This window comes from Hyperolius riggenbachi, chromosome 3, assembly GCF_040937935.1.
Source record: "Hyperolius riggenbachi isolate aHypRig1 chromosome 3, aHypRig1.pri, whole genome shotgun sequence".
Lineage (NCBI taxonomy): Eukaryota > Metazoa > Chordata > Amphibia > Anura > Hyperoliidae > Hyperolius > Hyperolius riggenbachi.
Window position 1 is genome coordinate 106030719 of NC_090648.1, and position 13736 is coordinate 106044454.

Sequence of the window (13736 nt, forward strand, 5' to 3'; positions counted from 1 at the left end):
CCAACAGTGCATGTTTTGTGGAAATCCACAGTGGTAGTTGATCAGCTATGCGGAGACACTAATTACCTCACCTGTGCATGTTTGTGGTTTTCTGCAAAACATGTACTGTTGGTGGGCCTTGAGGACAGGGAACTCTGCCTTAAAGGACAACTGAGGAGAGAGGGATATGGAGGCTGCCATGTTTATTTTTCCATTTAAGCAATACCAGCATCCTGGCGGCCCTGCTGATCCTCTGCCTCTAATACGTTTAGCCATAGACCCTGAACAAGCATGCAGCAGATCAGGTGTTTCTGACATTATTGTCAGATCTGACAGATTAGCTGCTTGCTTGTTTCTGGTGTGATACAGATACTTCTGTATCCACATAGCTCAGCAGGACAGCCAGGCAACTGGTATTGTTTAAAAGGAAATAAACATGGCAGCTTCCATAGTCTTCTCCCTTCAGTTGCCCTTTAACACACTGGTAAAATGACCATGCACCCATGGTGCACAGCAATTATACTGGTATTTATGCAACTGACATAGTATGCGTGTGCAAGTAGCACAACTTGGGTTACCTAGGTAACGGATGTGTTGCTCCTGTAATGCACCCAGGGCCGGCCCGAGACTTTTTGCCGCCTGAGGCAACATTAGAAAAAAAAATCGCCGCCCTGACCACCACCCCCCCCCCCGTCCGTGGGTGGGGGGGGGGCGCCGAGCTGGAGGGGTAGTGGGCAGGAAGGGGGTATTGGGCCTATCGGTGGGGAGGGGGGGTCGGACCCCCCCCCCCTACCTCGCCTGGGTCCCCCGATCTGTGCTCCCCTCCAGCTTTAAAAAGTGAAGTACCAGCTCTATGATTAAGAGGCAACGGGCAGGGATCACTCACCTTTTCCGCGTTCCATCGTGCACTTCACTGATGTCACTTCCTGCAACGCCGTCCACTTACAATACAGTGGGCGGCGTTGCAGGAATTGACGTCAGTGGAGCGCACGCTGGAACGCGGAAAAGGTGAGTGATCCCTGCCCGTTGCCTCTTAGTCATAGAGCTGGTACTTCACTTTTTAAAGTGGAGGGAAGCGCAGATCGAGGGACCCAGGCGAAGGGGGGGGGGTCCGACCCCCCTCCCCACCACTAGGCCCAATACCCCCTTTCTGCCCGCTACCCCTCCAGCTCGGCGGGCGGCCCCCCGCACCCATAGACAGACGGGTGCTGCCCCCCCCCCAGGAATGCCGCCTGAGGCAAATGTTTCACCCCGCCTCATGAGCGGGCCAGCCCTGAATGAACCCTTGTAGTAGTTGCAGTAGCAATGCAGTTGTTACCTAGGTAATGCAAGTTTCGCTACTTGCACAATGCACGGTACATTAGCTGCGTAAATACCAGCGGTAAAATTGCCATGGACTGTGTGCATAAGTCCTATAATCACATAGGAAAAATTATTTTTATAAAATTAAAGTGTACCCGAGGCAACATGTGACATAATGAGATAAACATGTGTATGTACAGTACAAAACATATTAAAAAACATGCTGTTTTACTTGTTGTATTTTGCTGCCTGAAAGAGTTATTTCTAGGCATGGAAGTGACAGCTTCTGTCTTGTCGGTACCTTGTCAGGAATATGGTAAACATTACTGATAAGCTAATTACAGCTATAAAAGTTTTCCTGACAGAATACAACTTCTGAGGGAAGGGAAAGGTTCATGTATTTTAACTCTGAGACACTTGGGGCTTGATTCACAAAGCAGTGCTAACCTACTTAGCACGTCTAAAGTCTTTAGACATGTTAACCAGGGTGCTAAGTAGGTTAGCACCGGATTTTTCAATCAGATCGCGCGCAAAACTTGCGCGCAAAGTTTTACGCGCGCAAAGTCCTGTGTGCGCACTAAGTCCCATAGGCTTTAATGGGCACTTCACGCGGAGCGCCCTGCACTCTGTACAGTGTGCGCGTAAAGTTTTACGCGCATAAAGTTTTGCGCGCGAAAAGCTTGTTTAGACGTTCTAAGGGGGTTTTCACAGGCGTGCTAACAGTTAGCACGGCTTTGTGAATCAAGCCCTTAATAGGCTGCCACTGATAAGAGACAGTAAAACATTCAACCTACTTTGTAAATGTTTTAATTTAAAATAAAACCCTGGGATATTTAAAAAAAGTCATTTTTAGGAGTAGGAGGATAAATATAATTGTTTACGTCATCAGTTTTTTTTTTTTTTCACCTTGGGTTCACTTTAAAGAAACATTTGTATACAAAATGCATACATTTCTATTTGTGCAAAACTGTCATATCCATTTGCACATCTAAAAGCTACAAAGGCATAGTCAAACTTAAAAACATAATATACAAGAAATAATTGCCAGTTCTGTGAAAAAATAAATACATTACATAATTATAGTTTACATATATCTTTATATGTATCTCATTTAGAAAAAAAGGAAAAATGAAAAAAAGAAAAAGGAAAAAAAAAAAAAAACAGAAAACAATTCATCCCATTGTCTTGAGAGTTTATTTTACTTGTGAGTGACACAATCCGTTTGTTTTATTACCAGATGAGTTCTAGGAACCTGCTACACGCACCACCCTCTCCAGCCCAGAAGCCCCAAATCTCACATGTAAGTTTCCTCTCTAGAAAATGATGGAAATGGAAAACCGAGTGAAATGTTTTTAACTAATCCAGTGATCAACCTTGGCAAATCCAGACCACACAATAAAAATGTGAATGTATGAGGTAGGACGTATCTGTATGACACCCAAAAAAAGAATTAGGAGACTTGCCACTCTTTATTAGGTAAGATGCAAATATTTCCGAGTGGATGCTTGAGATGAACCAGTCAGATTCCACCTTGGTGAGCAGTGGCGTAACTAGAACTCATTTTTGGGAAACTTTGGATGGGGGCCCCCCTTGACCCTACTGAATAGACACTGTCTGCAAATCTGTGTCTGCAAAACTTTGTACGATTCCTTATCAGTGGCTGAGCAGATGCAGTCATTAGGAAAAATGGGTAGGAAGCAGATTTTTTTTTCTCCATACCCTTAGTTGTCAGTCTCTAAGGACAGGGAAAAGAAACTCCTCCCCCCCGGGGCCCCCTGCAGCTCCTGGTCCCCCCTGCAGCTGCATCCCTTGCAGGGTCTATTGTTACGCCGCCCCTGTTGGTGAGATTGAATTGGTCCTTTTTCAAGCTGCATATATTTGCATAAAAATTGCATAATTCAGCACCAAGTCAGAATTATTTATATCTCATTGACCATCGCTACTCTTTTCAGTACCTATTCACTAAAGAGCAGATTTTAACGTTAACCTCAGCTGTGAGCCAGTTTGCTTAGTAACACTGATTTGACATAATATTGAACATAAAAGGAACACTACTGAAGTCATTTTTTTTCAATAGAAAAAAAAAATATAAATAAAAAAATGACTATCAAGGTGCCGGCTGTATATTTTGTACTTAACAATAGTCTTATCACAACAACCCACTTGTATCATATTAATTATTCCATATTAGTAAAAGGGAATTTTTATTACACTGAGATTTCAACAGGCACTGCAAAGATTTTTCTTTTTATGGTGGCTGGAAGCCCATATGTCAATGAATTAAGTAAAAGTGATTACTGTACATGTAATGATGTGACTTACGGTAATGACGCTAACGTAAGAAGATCTCAACAATGTTTCCTATGCAGGGGTGTAACTATAGGTCATCTGGCCCCCCAGCAACTTTTCTGCCCCCCCCCCCATGTATACACCCTTAACCTTGCCAACCTATTGTGACTAGTGTTGGGCGAACACCTAGATGTTCGGGTTCGCGAACGTTCGCCGAACATCGCCGCGATGTTCGGGTGTTCGACCCGAACTCCGAACATAATGGAAGTCAATGGGGACCCGAACTTTTGTGCTTTGTAAAGCTTCCTTACATGCTACATACCCCAAATTTGCAGGGTATGTGCACCTTGGGGGTGGGTACAAGAGGAAAATTTTTTTTAGCAAAAAGAGCTTATAGTTTTTGAGAAAATCGATTTTAAAGTTTCAAAGGGAAAACTGTCTTTTAAATGCGGGAAATGTCTGTTTTCTTTGCACAGGTAACATGCTTTTTGTCGGCATGCAGTCATAAATGTAATACATATAAGAGGTTCCAGGAAAAGGGACCGGTAACGCTAACCCAGCAGCAGCACACGTGATGGAACAGGAGGAGGGTGGCGCAGGAGGAGAAGGCCACGCTTTGAGACACAACAACCCAGGCAGAGCTGGGACAAGGTCCTTCAGCACCCAAGGCTGAGACACCAAAGTGCGCCCCTCCATCCCTCCCCCCCAGCTGTCACACACTGATTGCTATTAGACTAAGAGGCACCCCAGGGCCCCCAACCTCCCTAATACCTTAATCTCTAGTTATCTGACTTGCAGTCACTGCCATGTATCCCCTTTTCCTATTTCTTTCTGCTTCAAACACAATTGGGAATGACAACTGAATGAATTGTGCGCCCCCTCCTACACTGCACCCTGAGGCTGGAGCCTCTCCAGCCTCTGCCTCGGCCCGGCCCTGAACCCAGGCCTTGCATGAGGACAAGAAGCGTGCGGATAGCAATTTGCGTTTTGTCGCCATGCAGTCATAAATTTAATACAGATGAGAGGTTCAATAAACAGGGACCGGAAACGCTAACCCATCACAGATGTTCATTGTTCATGTTACTTGGTTGGGGTCCGGGAGTGTTGCGTAGTCGTTTCCAATCCAGGATTGATTCATTTTAATTTGAGTCAGACGGTCTGCATTTTCTGTGGAGAGGCGGATACGCCGATCTGTGACGATGCCTCCGGCAGCACTAAAACAGCGTTCCGACATAACGCTGGCTGCCGGGCAAGCCAGCACCTCTATTGCATACATTTCCAGTTTGTGCCAGGTGTCTAGCTTCGATACCCAATAGTTGAAGGGTGCAGATGGATTGTTCAACACAGCTATGCCATCTGTCATGTAGTCCTTGACCATCTTCTCCAGGCGATCGGTGTTGGAGGTGGATCTGCACGCTTGCTGTTCTGTGTGCTGCTGCATGGGTGTCAGAAAATTTTCCCACTCCAAGGACACTGCCGATACCATTCCCTTTTGGGCACTAGCTGCGGCTTGTGTTGTTTGCTGCCCTCCTGGTCGTCCTGGGTTTGCGGAAGTCAGTCTGTCGGCGAACAACTGGCTAGAGGAGGGGGAGGATGTCAATCTCCTCTTTAAAGTCTCCACAAGGGCCTGCTGGTATTCTTCCATTTTGACCTGTCGGACTCTTTCTTCAAGCAGTTTTGGAACATTGTGTTTGTACCGTGGATCCAGAAGGGTATAAACCCAGTAATTGGTGTTGTCCAGAATGCGCACAATGCGTGGGTCGCGTTCAATGCAGTCCTAGGCCGAAGAGGTCATAGCCTAGGGTCACAAAAACCTGTTTATTTGGGCTATTTCAATGGTAGTGATGGTGACGTACATAAATCTCAGCCATGGCCGTTAGCAACGTCTAAATTTCACGAAATGTCTCATGCAGGTAGAAGACATATTGTTAGACTTGGATTCCAAAGATGGGGTCCCTACATCTATGCAAACCAGAGTTACAGGGGTCCAAAATTGGTAAAATCCCCCATAGACTTTCATTGCCTCCCTATTTCACTTTCCAAAATCTAACATCTTTTCAAAGGGCAATGGCTCAGCAGTACCAAATTTTCTAGCATTGTAGGGACCCTTAGGGGGAACATGACTGGTGAGTTTCGGGCCCCTAGGCCAAAGAGGTCATAGCCTAGGGTCACAAAAACCTGTTTATTTGGGCTATTTCAATGGTAGTGATGGCGACGTACATAAATCTCAGCTATGGCCGTTAGCAACGTCTGAATTTCACGAAATGTCTCATGCAGGTAGAAGACATATTGTTAGACTTGGATTCCAAAGATGGGGTCCCTACATCTCTGCAAACTAGAGTTACAGGGGTCCAAAATTGGTAAAATCCCCCATAGACTTTCATTGCCTCCCTATTTCACTTTCCAAAATCTCACATCTTTTCAAAGGGCAATGGCTCAGCAGTACCAAATTTTCTAGCATTGTAGGGACCCTTAGGGGGAACATGACTGGTGAGTTTCGGGCCCCTAGGCCAAAGAGGTCATAGCCTAGGGTCACAAAAACCTGTTTATTTGGGCTATTTCAATGGTAGTGATGGTGACGTACATAAATCTCAGCTATGGCCGTTAGCAACGTCTGAATTTCACGAAATGTCTCATGCAGGTAGAAGACATATTGTTAGACTTGGATTCCAAAGATGGGGTCCCTACATCTCTGCAAACCAGAGTTACAGGGGTCCAAAATTGGTAAAATCCCCCATAGGCTTTCATTGGGCCTACTATTTACCGTTCCAAAATCTCACACCATTTCAAAGGGCAATGGCTCAGCAGTGGCAAAACTCACCAGTCATGATCCCCCTAAGGGTCCCTACAATGCTAGAAAATTTGGTACTGCTGAGCCATTGCCCTTTGAAAAGATGTGAGATTTTGGAAAGTGAAATAGGGAGGCAATGAAAGTCTATGGGGGATTTTACCAATTTTGGACCCCTGTAACTCTGGTTTGCAGAGATGTAGGGACCCCATCTTTGGAATCCAAGTCTAACAATATGTCTTCTACCTGCATGAGACATTTCGTGAAATTCAGACGTTGCTAACGGCCATAGCTGAGATTTATGTACGTCACCATCACTACCATTGAAATAGCCCAAATAAACAGGTTTTTGTGACCCTAGGCTATGACCTCTTTGGCCTAGGGGCCCGAAACTCACCAGTCATGTTCCCCCTAAGGGTCCCTACAATGCTAGAAAATTTGGTACTGCTGAGCCATTGCCCTTTGAAAAGATGTGAGATTTTGGAAAGTGAAATAGGGAGGCAATGAAAGTCTATCGGGGATTTTACCAATTTTGGACCCCTGTAACTCTGGTTTGCAGAGATGTAGGGACCCCATCTTTGGAATCCAAGTCTAACAATATGTCTTCTACCTGCATGAGACATTTCGTGAAATTCAGACGTTGCTAACGGCCATGGCTGAGATTTATGTACGTCACCATCACTACCATTGAAATAGCCCAAATAAACAGGTTTTTGTGACCCTAGGCTATGACCTCTTTGGCCTAGGGGCCCGAAACTCACCAGTCATGTTCCCCCTAAGGGTCCCTACAATGCTAGAAAATTTGGTACTGCTGAGCCATTGCCCTTTGAAAAGATGTGAGATTTTGGAAAGTGAAATAGGGAGGCAATGAAAGTCTATGGGGTATTTTCCAAATTTTGGACCCCTGTAACTCTGGTTTGCAGAGATGTAGGGACCCCATCTTTGGAATCCAAGTCTAACAATATGTCTTCTACCTGCATGAGACATTTCGTGAAATTCAGACGTTGCTAACGGCCATGGCTGAGATTTATGTACGTCACCATCACTACCATTGAAATAGCCCAAATAAACAGGTTTTTGTGACCCTAGGCTATGACCTCTTCGGCCTAGGACTGCATTGAACGCGACCCACGCATTGTGCGCATTCTGGACAACACCAATTACTGGGTTTATACCCTTCTGGATCCACGGTACAAACACAATGTTCCAAAACTGCTTGAAGAAAGAGTCCGACAGGTCAAAATGGAAGAATACCAGCAGGCCCTTGTGGAGACTTTAAAGAGGAGATTGACATCCTCCCCCTCCTCTAGCCAGTTGTTCGCCGACAGACTGACTTCCGCAAACCCAGGACGACCAGCAGGGCAGCAAACAACACAAGCCGCAGCTAGTGCCCAAAAGGGAATGGTATCGGCAGTGTCCTTGGAGTGGGAACATTTTCTGACACCCATGCAGCAGCACACAGAACAGCAAGCGTGCAGATCCACCTCCAACACCGATCGCCTGGAGAAGATGGTCAAGGACTACATGTCAGATGGCATAGCTGTGTTGAACAATCCATCTGCACCTTTCAACTATTGGGTATCGAAGCTAGACACCTGGCACAAACTGGCAATGTACGCAATAGAGGTGCTGGCTTGCCCGGCAGCCAGCGTTATGTCGGAACGCTGTTTTAGTGCTGCCGGAGGCATCGTCACAGATCGGCGTATCCGCCTCTCCACAGAAAATGCAGACCGTCTGACTCAAATTAAAATGAATCAATCCTGGATTGGAAATGACTACGCAACACTCCCGGACCCCAACCAAGTAACATGAACAATGAACATCTGTGATGGGTTAGCGTTTCCGGTCCCTGTTTATTGAACCTCTCATCTGTATTAAATTTATGACTGCATGGCGACAAAACGCAAATTGCTATCCGCACGCTTCTTGTCCTCATGCAAGGCCTGGGTTGTTGTGTCTCAAAGCGTGGCCTTCTCCTCCTGCGCCACCCTCCTCCTGTTCCATCACGTGTGCTGCTGCTGGGTTAGCGTTACCGGTCCCTTTTCCTGGAACCTCTTATATGTATTACATTTATGACTGCATGCCGGCAAAAAGCATGTTACCTGTGCAAAGAAAACAGACATTTCCCGCATTTAAAAGACAGTTTTCCCTTTGAAACTTTAAAATCGATTTTCTCAAAAACTATAAGCTCTTTTTGCTAATTTTTTTTTCCTCTTGTACCCACTCCCAAGGTGCATATACCCTGTAAATTTGGGGTATGTAGCATATAAGGAGGCTTTACAAAGCACGAAAGTTCGGGTCCCCATTGACTTCCATTATGTTCGGAGTTCGGCTCGAACACTCGAACATCGCGGCCATGTTCGGCCCGAACCCGAACATCTAGATGTTCGCCCAACACTACACGTGACCCCATCGGCCAATCACAGCGCTAGCCGAACGTTCGGGTAACGTTCGGCCATGCGCTCTTACTTCGGCCATATGGCCGAACAGTTTGGCCGAACACCATCAGGTGTTCGGCCGAACTCGAACATCACCCGAACAGGGTGATGTTCTGCAGAACCTGAACAGTGGCGAACACTGTTCGCCCAACACTAATTGTGACCCTCAGCTTGGGGGCCATTCTGCACTGCAAGGGTCATAAAACAAGTGTGGGCATCGTAAACTTCACACCTATAACAAGTGTAGCCACAAAAATACTTGATGTGAAAGATGGACCCCTGTATCAGAGGGAGGGGAGCGATTGAGGCCCCCCTTACAGCTATGCCCCCCGCCCCTGCAGTTGCAGTGGCTGCTCCCCTGTTGCTATGCCACTGTTTCTTCGAAAAAAGAATACATGTATCCCTTCATGCACACGGTAGATGAAACTCGGCTGAGATGGCCAATAATGACCGTCTCTTCCAACAATCTAGCGTGTGTACAGCGGGAACCTAACCCCCCCTCAGCGGCTAGGCCAACGATCAGCTTGGTGGATCAAGTTAGCTGAGTGCTGTGATGGCCAAGGGCATTGTTCTCCCAATTCACCTCTCCTGTTCACAAACGGGAGCACGACTGCGCACACTTCTCATCAAGACCTTGTGGAATAGTTTCAGAGGGATACCAGTGCCTGGTTCAGTGGAGGGGAGGGGGATGGGGGAAACCACTGGGTTATCCAGAGGCTTCTATCTACTGAGTTAAGTATCAAAATGGGTGCCCCTTTTTTTACATACAGGTACACTTTAATACCTCAAAAGAATAAACATTAATTGCACTAAGTAACGTTTGCAGTGAGTTTTTGATCAGTTTATACAGCAATACAGTTAATGCATTTTATTGCATTCACACAACCATTTTCCATATAGTTTGGTTATGAAATAAAATGTACTGATGTTTACATTTCTAAACTAAAAAAATGTAATCTAGGTAGTTCTATTGACTGTGTCATTCCTAACTTCACAGCCCCAGAGCAAAGATGGCTATCTAGGTCCGCATCACTCTGTGGTAAGTACATACATACTGCACCTGACCATATATAGCCTGAGGTGCACTAATCACTGGTCATCAGGAGCTGAAAGCAGTTGTTACCTGTGGTGATTTATAATGATCGTGCAGCACTGCAGTTTTTGGTCATATGGACATTTCACTTACCACCTGCTCTGCAGCACTCACAGGCCCATATGCAATTCACTTTTTCACCTGAGTTATCTCCTAGGAGATAATTTTCATCTTCTCTTTAAACTAATTTTCAGCATTTTACTACTGAAAATGTACCCAAAAGTTGATGAAAAAGTGCTATCAAATTTATTTTGAATACGTTATTGCTTGATGGTGGCTTAAAAGGGATTTTATGACAAGACATGAAATTATCACCTAGAAGAAAACCCAGGTGAAAAATGTAATTGCATATAGGCCACAGTGTGTACAAGGAAGCAGGAAATTTGGGAAGCTACCAGCAGCAGAAATGTGGGTGCCGCCATAGGTTCCTGTATAAATAGCAGCAATGGTGTAAAATGTGGGCGCATGTGGCACTCAATAAATAGCTGCCCTGGTGCTCAAATTTTACACTATTGCCGCTATTCGTACAGGCTATGGCAGTGCCTGGAAATTTTCATTTTTTTTTTTTAGCATATTGGCAGCCGAGGTCAGTTAAGGTTAGGCGTGTGGGAGGAGTGGTTAAGGTTAGGCATGAGAGTAAAAAAGTTTAACGTTAGCCATGGGGGGCGGTTAAGGTTAGACGTGGGGGGAAAAGGTTGAGGTTAACCGTGGGGGCTGGTTTAGGTTAGGTGTGGGGGAGGTTGAAGTTGGCCGTGGGGGAAGCAGTTAAGGTTAGGCATGGGTGGGACGTGGTTAAGGTTGGACGTGGGAGGGAAGGTTAAGGTTAGGCGGGGGACTGTTAAGGTTAGGCGTGAGTGGGGGGTGGTTAAGGTTGGATGTGGGGGGGGAAGGTTGAGGTTAGGTGTGGGGGAGGTTGAGGTTAGCTGTGGGGGAAGCAGTTAAGGCTAGGCATGGGTGGGGGGTGGTTAAGGTTGGGCGTGGAAAGTTTAAGGTTAGGCGGGGGGTGTAGTTAAGGTTAGGTGTGCGTGGGAGGTGGTTAAGGTTAGCTGTGGGTTAGGGGTTTGTTGGTTAAGGTAAGGTAGCATAGAGGGAGGGTTCTGTGTGAGAGTAGGGTGAGGTTTTGCTGTAGTAAAATATTGGTAACATTAACCGATGTTTTACAAACAAAAAGTACCACTGTGAAATGGTAGAATATCAGTATAATATTGATAATCTACTCTTGGCTATTCCCAGGTGGCTATATTTCCCTGCGCTACTATTTCCTCTATGCGTATACAAGCCTTTTTCTTAGACTCTGCAGCAAGAACTGCATTTACTCAGAGGCCCTGGACATTCAATTACTGAAAGGCCGCATCCATAGTGAATTTACTATGACAATGTAACATTCACAGGCGTCCGAGCCATTAGGCAGCTATAAATTTTCGCCTAAGGCGACAGGAAGAGGCAAGGGCGCTTCTGCACTGAGTAGTGAGAGAAGAAATGCCTCTCAGCTGACTCAGGTGTCAGTTTACACAGCAGCAGCGGGGCTGACTGGACTTCAGCTCAATGATTCAAAGAACCACAGTAATGAATGAGTCAGTGAGAGAAGGCACTCATCCTAGTCAGGGATCCGAGGAGTACAGCATCATCAGCTCCTGAGTCCAACTCCTGAGAATTCAGTCCCTCTCTCTCTGCTACTCCTAACTGCGTGGATGTAGAGACTGTGTAGCAGTCAGGCATTGACTTCCCCCCAGGCCGCCTTTCATTCAATGATTTAGGGTTGGTCCTGTGTCTGCTGTATTCAGGTTTGTTGATGTAAGGCAATGTAAAATACTAGGCTAGCTGATAAAAGTGCAATTAGAGGGCAGGCTAGCTGGTAAATATACACAGCATGATGTAGAACTCGTCTGGAGGGTCAGTGGGAAAAAATCTGTCTGGTCTCTCTCCATTGTTATAATGACTGCATGTGCAGATAAGGTCTTAAACAGGTTGAAAAGTTTTGACAGTCCCTAGACTCCAGGAGGGCTGCTTGCTGACTTGTGTAAGAGATTGGCAGGGACAGCAGTCCTATTACCAGCAACTAGTCTCTGTGTAATGTGGGACTGCAATACAGATAAACTGCTCCATCTCAGGCTATTCTCAGTCTCACTCCACTCCTCCTATCTCTGTATGTGTATAGTGTATGTCTACTGTGTGCTGTGTACAGTGTGCTCTCTGTGTGTGTGTGTGTGTGTGTGTGTGTGTGTGTGTGTGTGTGTGTGTGTGTGTGTGTGTGTGTGTGTGTGTGTGTGTGTGTGTGTGTTGTGTGCAGTGTGTGTACTGTGTGTGTGTGTGTGTGTGTATGTTGTGTGCAGTGTGTGTGTGTGTGTGTGTGTGTGTGTGTGTGTGTACTGTGCTGTGCGTGTCTAAAGTGTGTGTGTGTGTGTGTGTACTGTGTATAGTGTGTATGTTGTGTGCAGTGTGTGTACTGTGTGTGTGTGTGTATGTTGTGTGCAGTGTGTGTACTGTGTGTGTGTGTATAGTGTGTGTACTGTGCTGTGCATGTCTAGTGTGTGTGTGTGTGTGTGTACTGTGTATAGTGTGTATGTTGTGTGCAGTGTGTGTACTGTGTGTGTGTGTGTGTATGTTGTGTGCAGTGTGTGTACTGTGTGTGTGTGTGTGTGTGTGTGTGTGTGTGTGTGTGTGTGTGTGTATAGTGTGTGTACTGTGCTGTGCATGTCTAGTGTGTGTGTGTGTGTGTGTGTGTGTGTGTGTACTGTGTATAGTGTGTATGTTGTGTGCAGTGTGTGTACTGTGTGTGTGTGTGTGTGTGTGTGTACACTGTGTGTGTGTGTGTATAGTGTGTGTGTGTGTACTGTGTGTGGTGTGTGTGAGTGCATGCCGCAATAAGTATATTTTATGGTGAAACGCTCTGCTGCATAACAACTATTTTCTGGTGAACCCATGCCGCAATAAGTACATTTTCTGGTGAAACGCTGCTGCATTATGATTTTCGGGGGTCTTGGGGGTGGGGTTCACCACAGGAGTGGTGTTCACCATGAGGGGTGCGGGGTATGGGACTGGGGGCAATCACGGGGGGGGGGGGGGGGTGCCACAGGATTTCTCGCCTGGAGTGACAAAATGGCTAGAGACGCCCCTGGTAACATTAATCCTCATGCCAGCAAGCTTGGTAAACGCATCTTATCTATTTAATGACCCGATCCATCCATGTACTCTCTTCCTGATGACAGGATCCCTGTAACCGTTGCACTCTATAGTTATTTTACTGTATATGTGAATAAATTTTATATTTGTAAACTGTTTTCTTTTGTCAGCAGACCTCCTCAGTTGAAATGACTAAGAAGTCCCCAGTAAGTACCGTAATACATACAGTATATTCTCTCTTGATGTTTGTGGAGTGGAAGTATGTTTTGCAATGTATGGAAATGACATAATAATATGTTTTATTTTAGGGATTGCAGAGGCCTGTTATTGCTCCACCCCCTGTACCTCCCACTGCTCCACCATCAGCGCCTGTCACTGCTCCACCGCCTGCCCCTGCCACCGCTCCACCGCCTGTGCCTGTCACAGCTCCTCCACCTGTACCGCCCCTCAAACCAGTGCCCCCCACTGCACCATCACCTGTGCCTCCCACTAAATCAGCACCTCCCACCGCTCCACCACCTGTGCCTGCAACCAAACCTCCACCACCGGGCTCCAAACCAGTGCTTCCGGCTCCCCCAACAAAGGTACCGTATGGCAAATGCTTACATCATTCAGTTGTCTGTGATATTTGTGTGCTTTATTACTTCAAGCTGAAATTCAAAAACACAGCTGAATAGGGAGTTGGAATACATTATACAGGATGTGCCTTTCCTGGCAATTGTTA

The 13736-nt window shown here is 46.1% G+C and overlaps 1 protein-coding gene across 2 annotated transcripts in view; it reads left to right on the forward strand.

Annotated features, from left to right (window-relative positions):
* The window catches only part of LOC137562915 (zinc metalloproteinase-disintegrin-like VLAIP-B), a 163900-nt gene that overhangs the window by 134341 nt on the left and 15823 nt on the right, over positions 1–13736 (forward strand). Inside the window, exons 21-24 of one of the 2 annotated variants that reach the window (XM_068274728.1) lie at positions 2519–2581; positions 9794–9835; positions 13183–13218; positions 13321–13596. In XM_068274728.1, the coding sequence (XP_068130829.1) occupies positions 2519–2581; positions 9794–9835; positions 13183–13218; positions 13321–13596 (417 nt within the window). The remainder of the gene's footprint in view (positions 1–2518; positions 2582–9793; positions 9836–13182; positions 13219–13320; positions 13597–13736) is intronic. The other variant, XM_068274729.1, reaches the window with a different exon arrangement.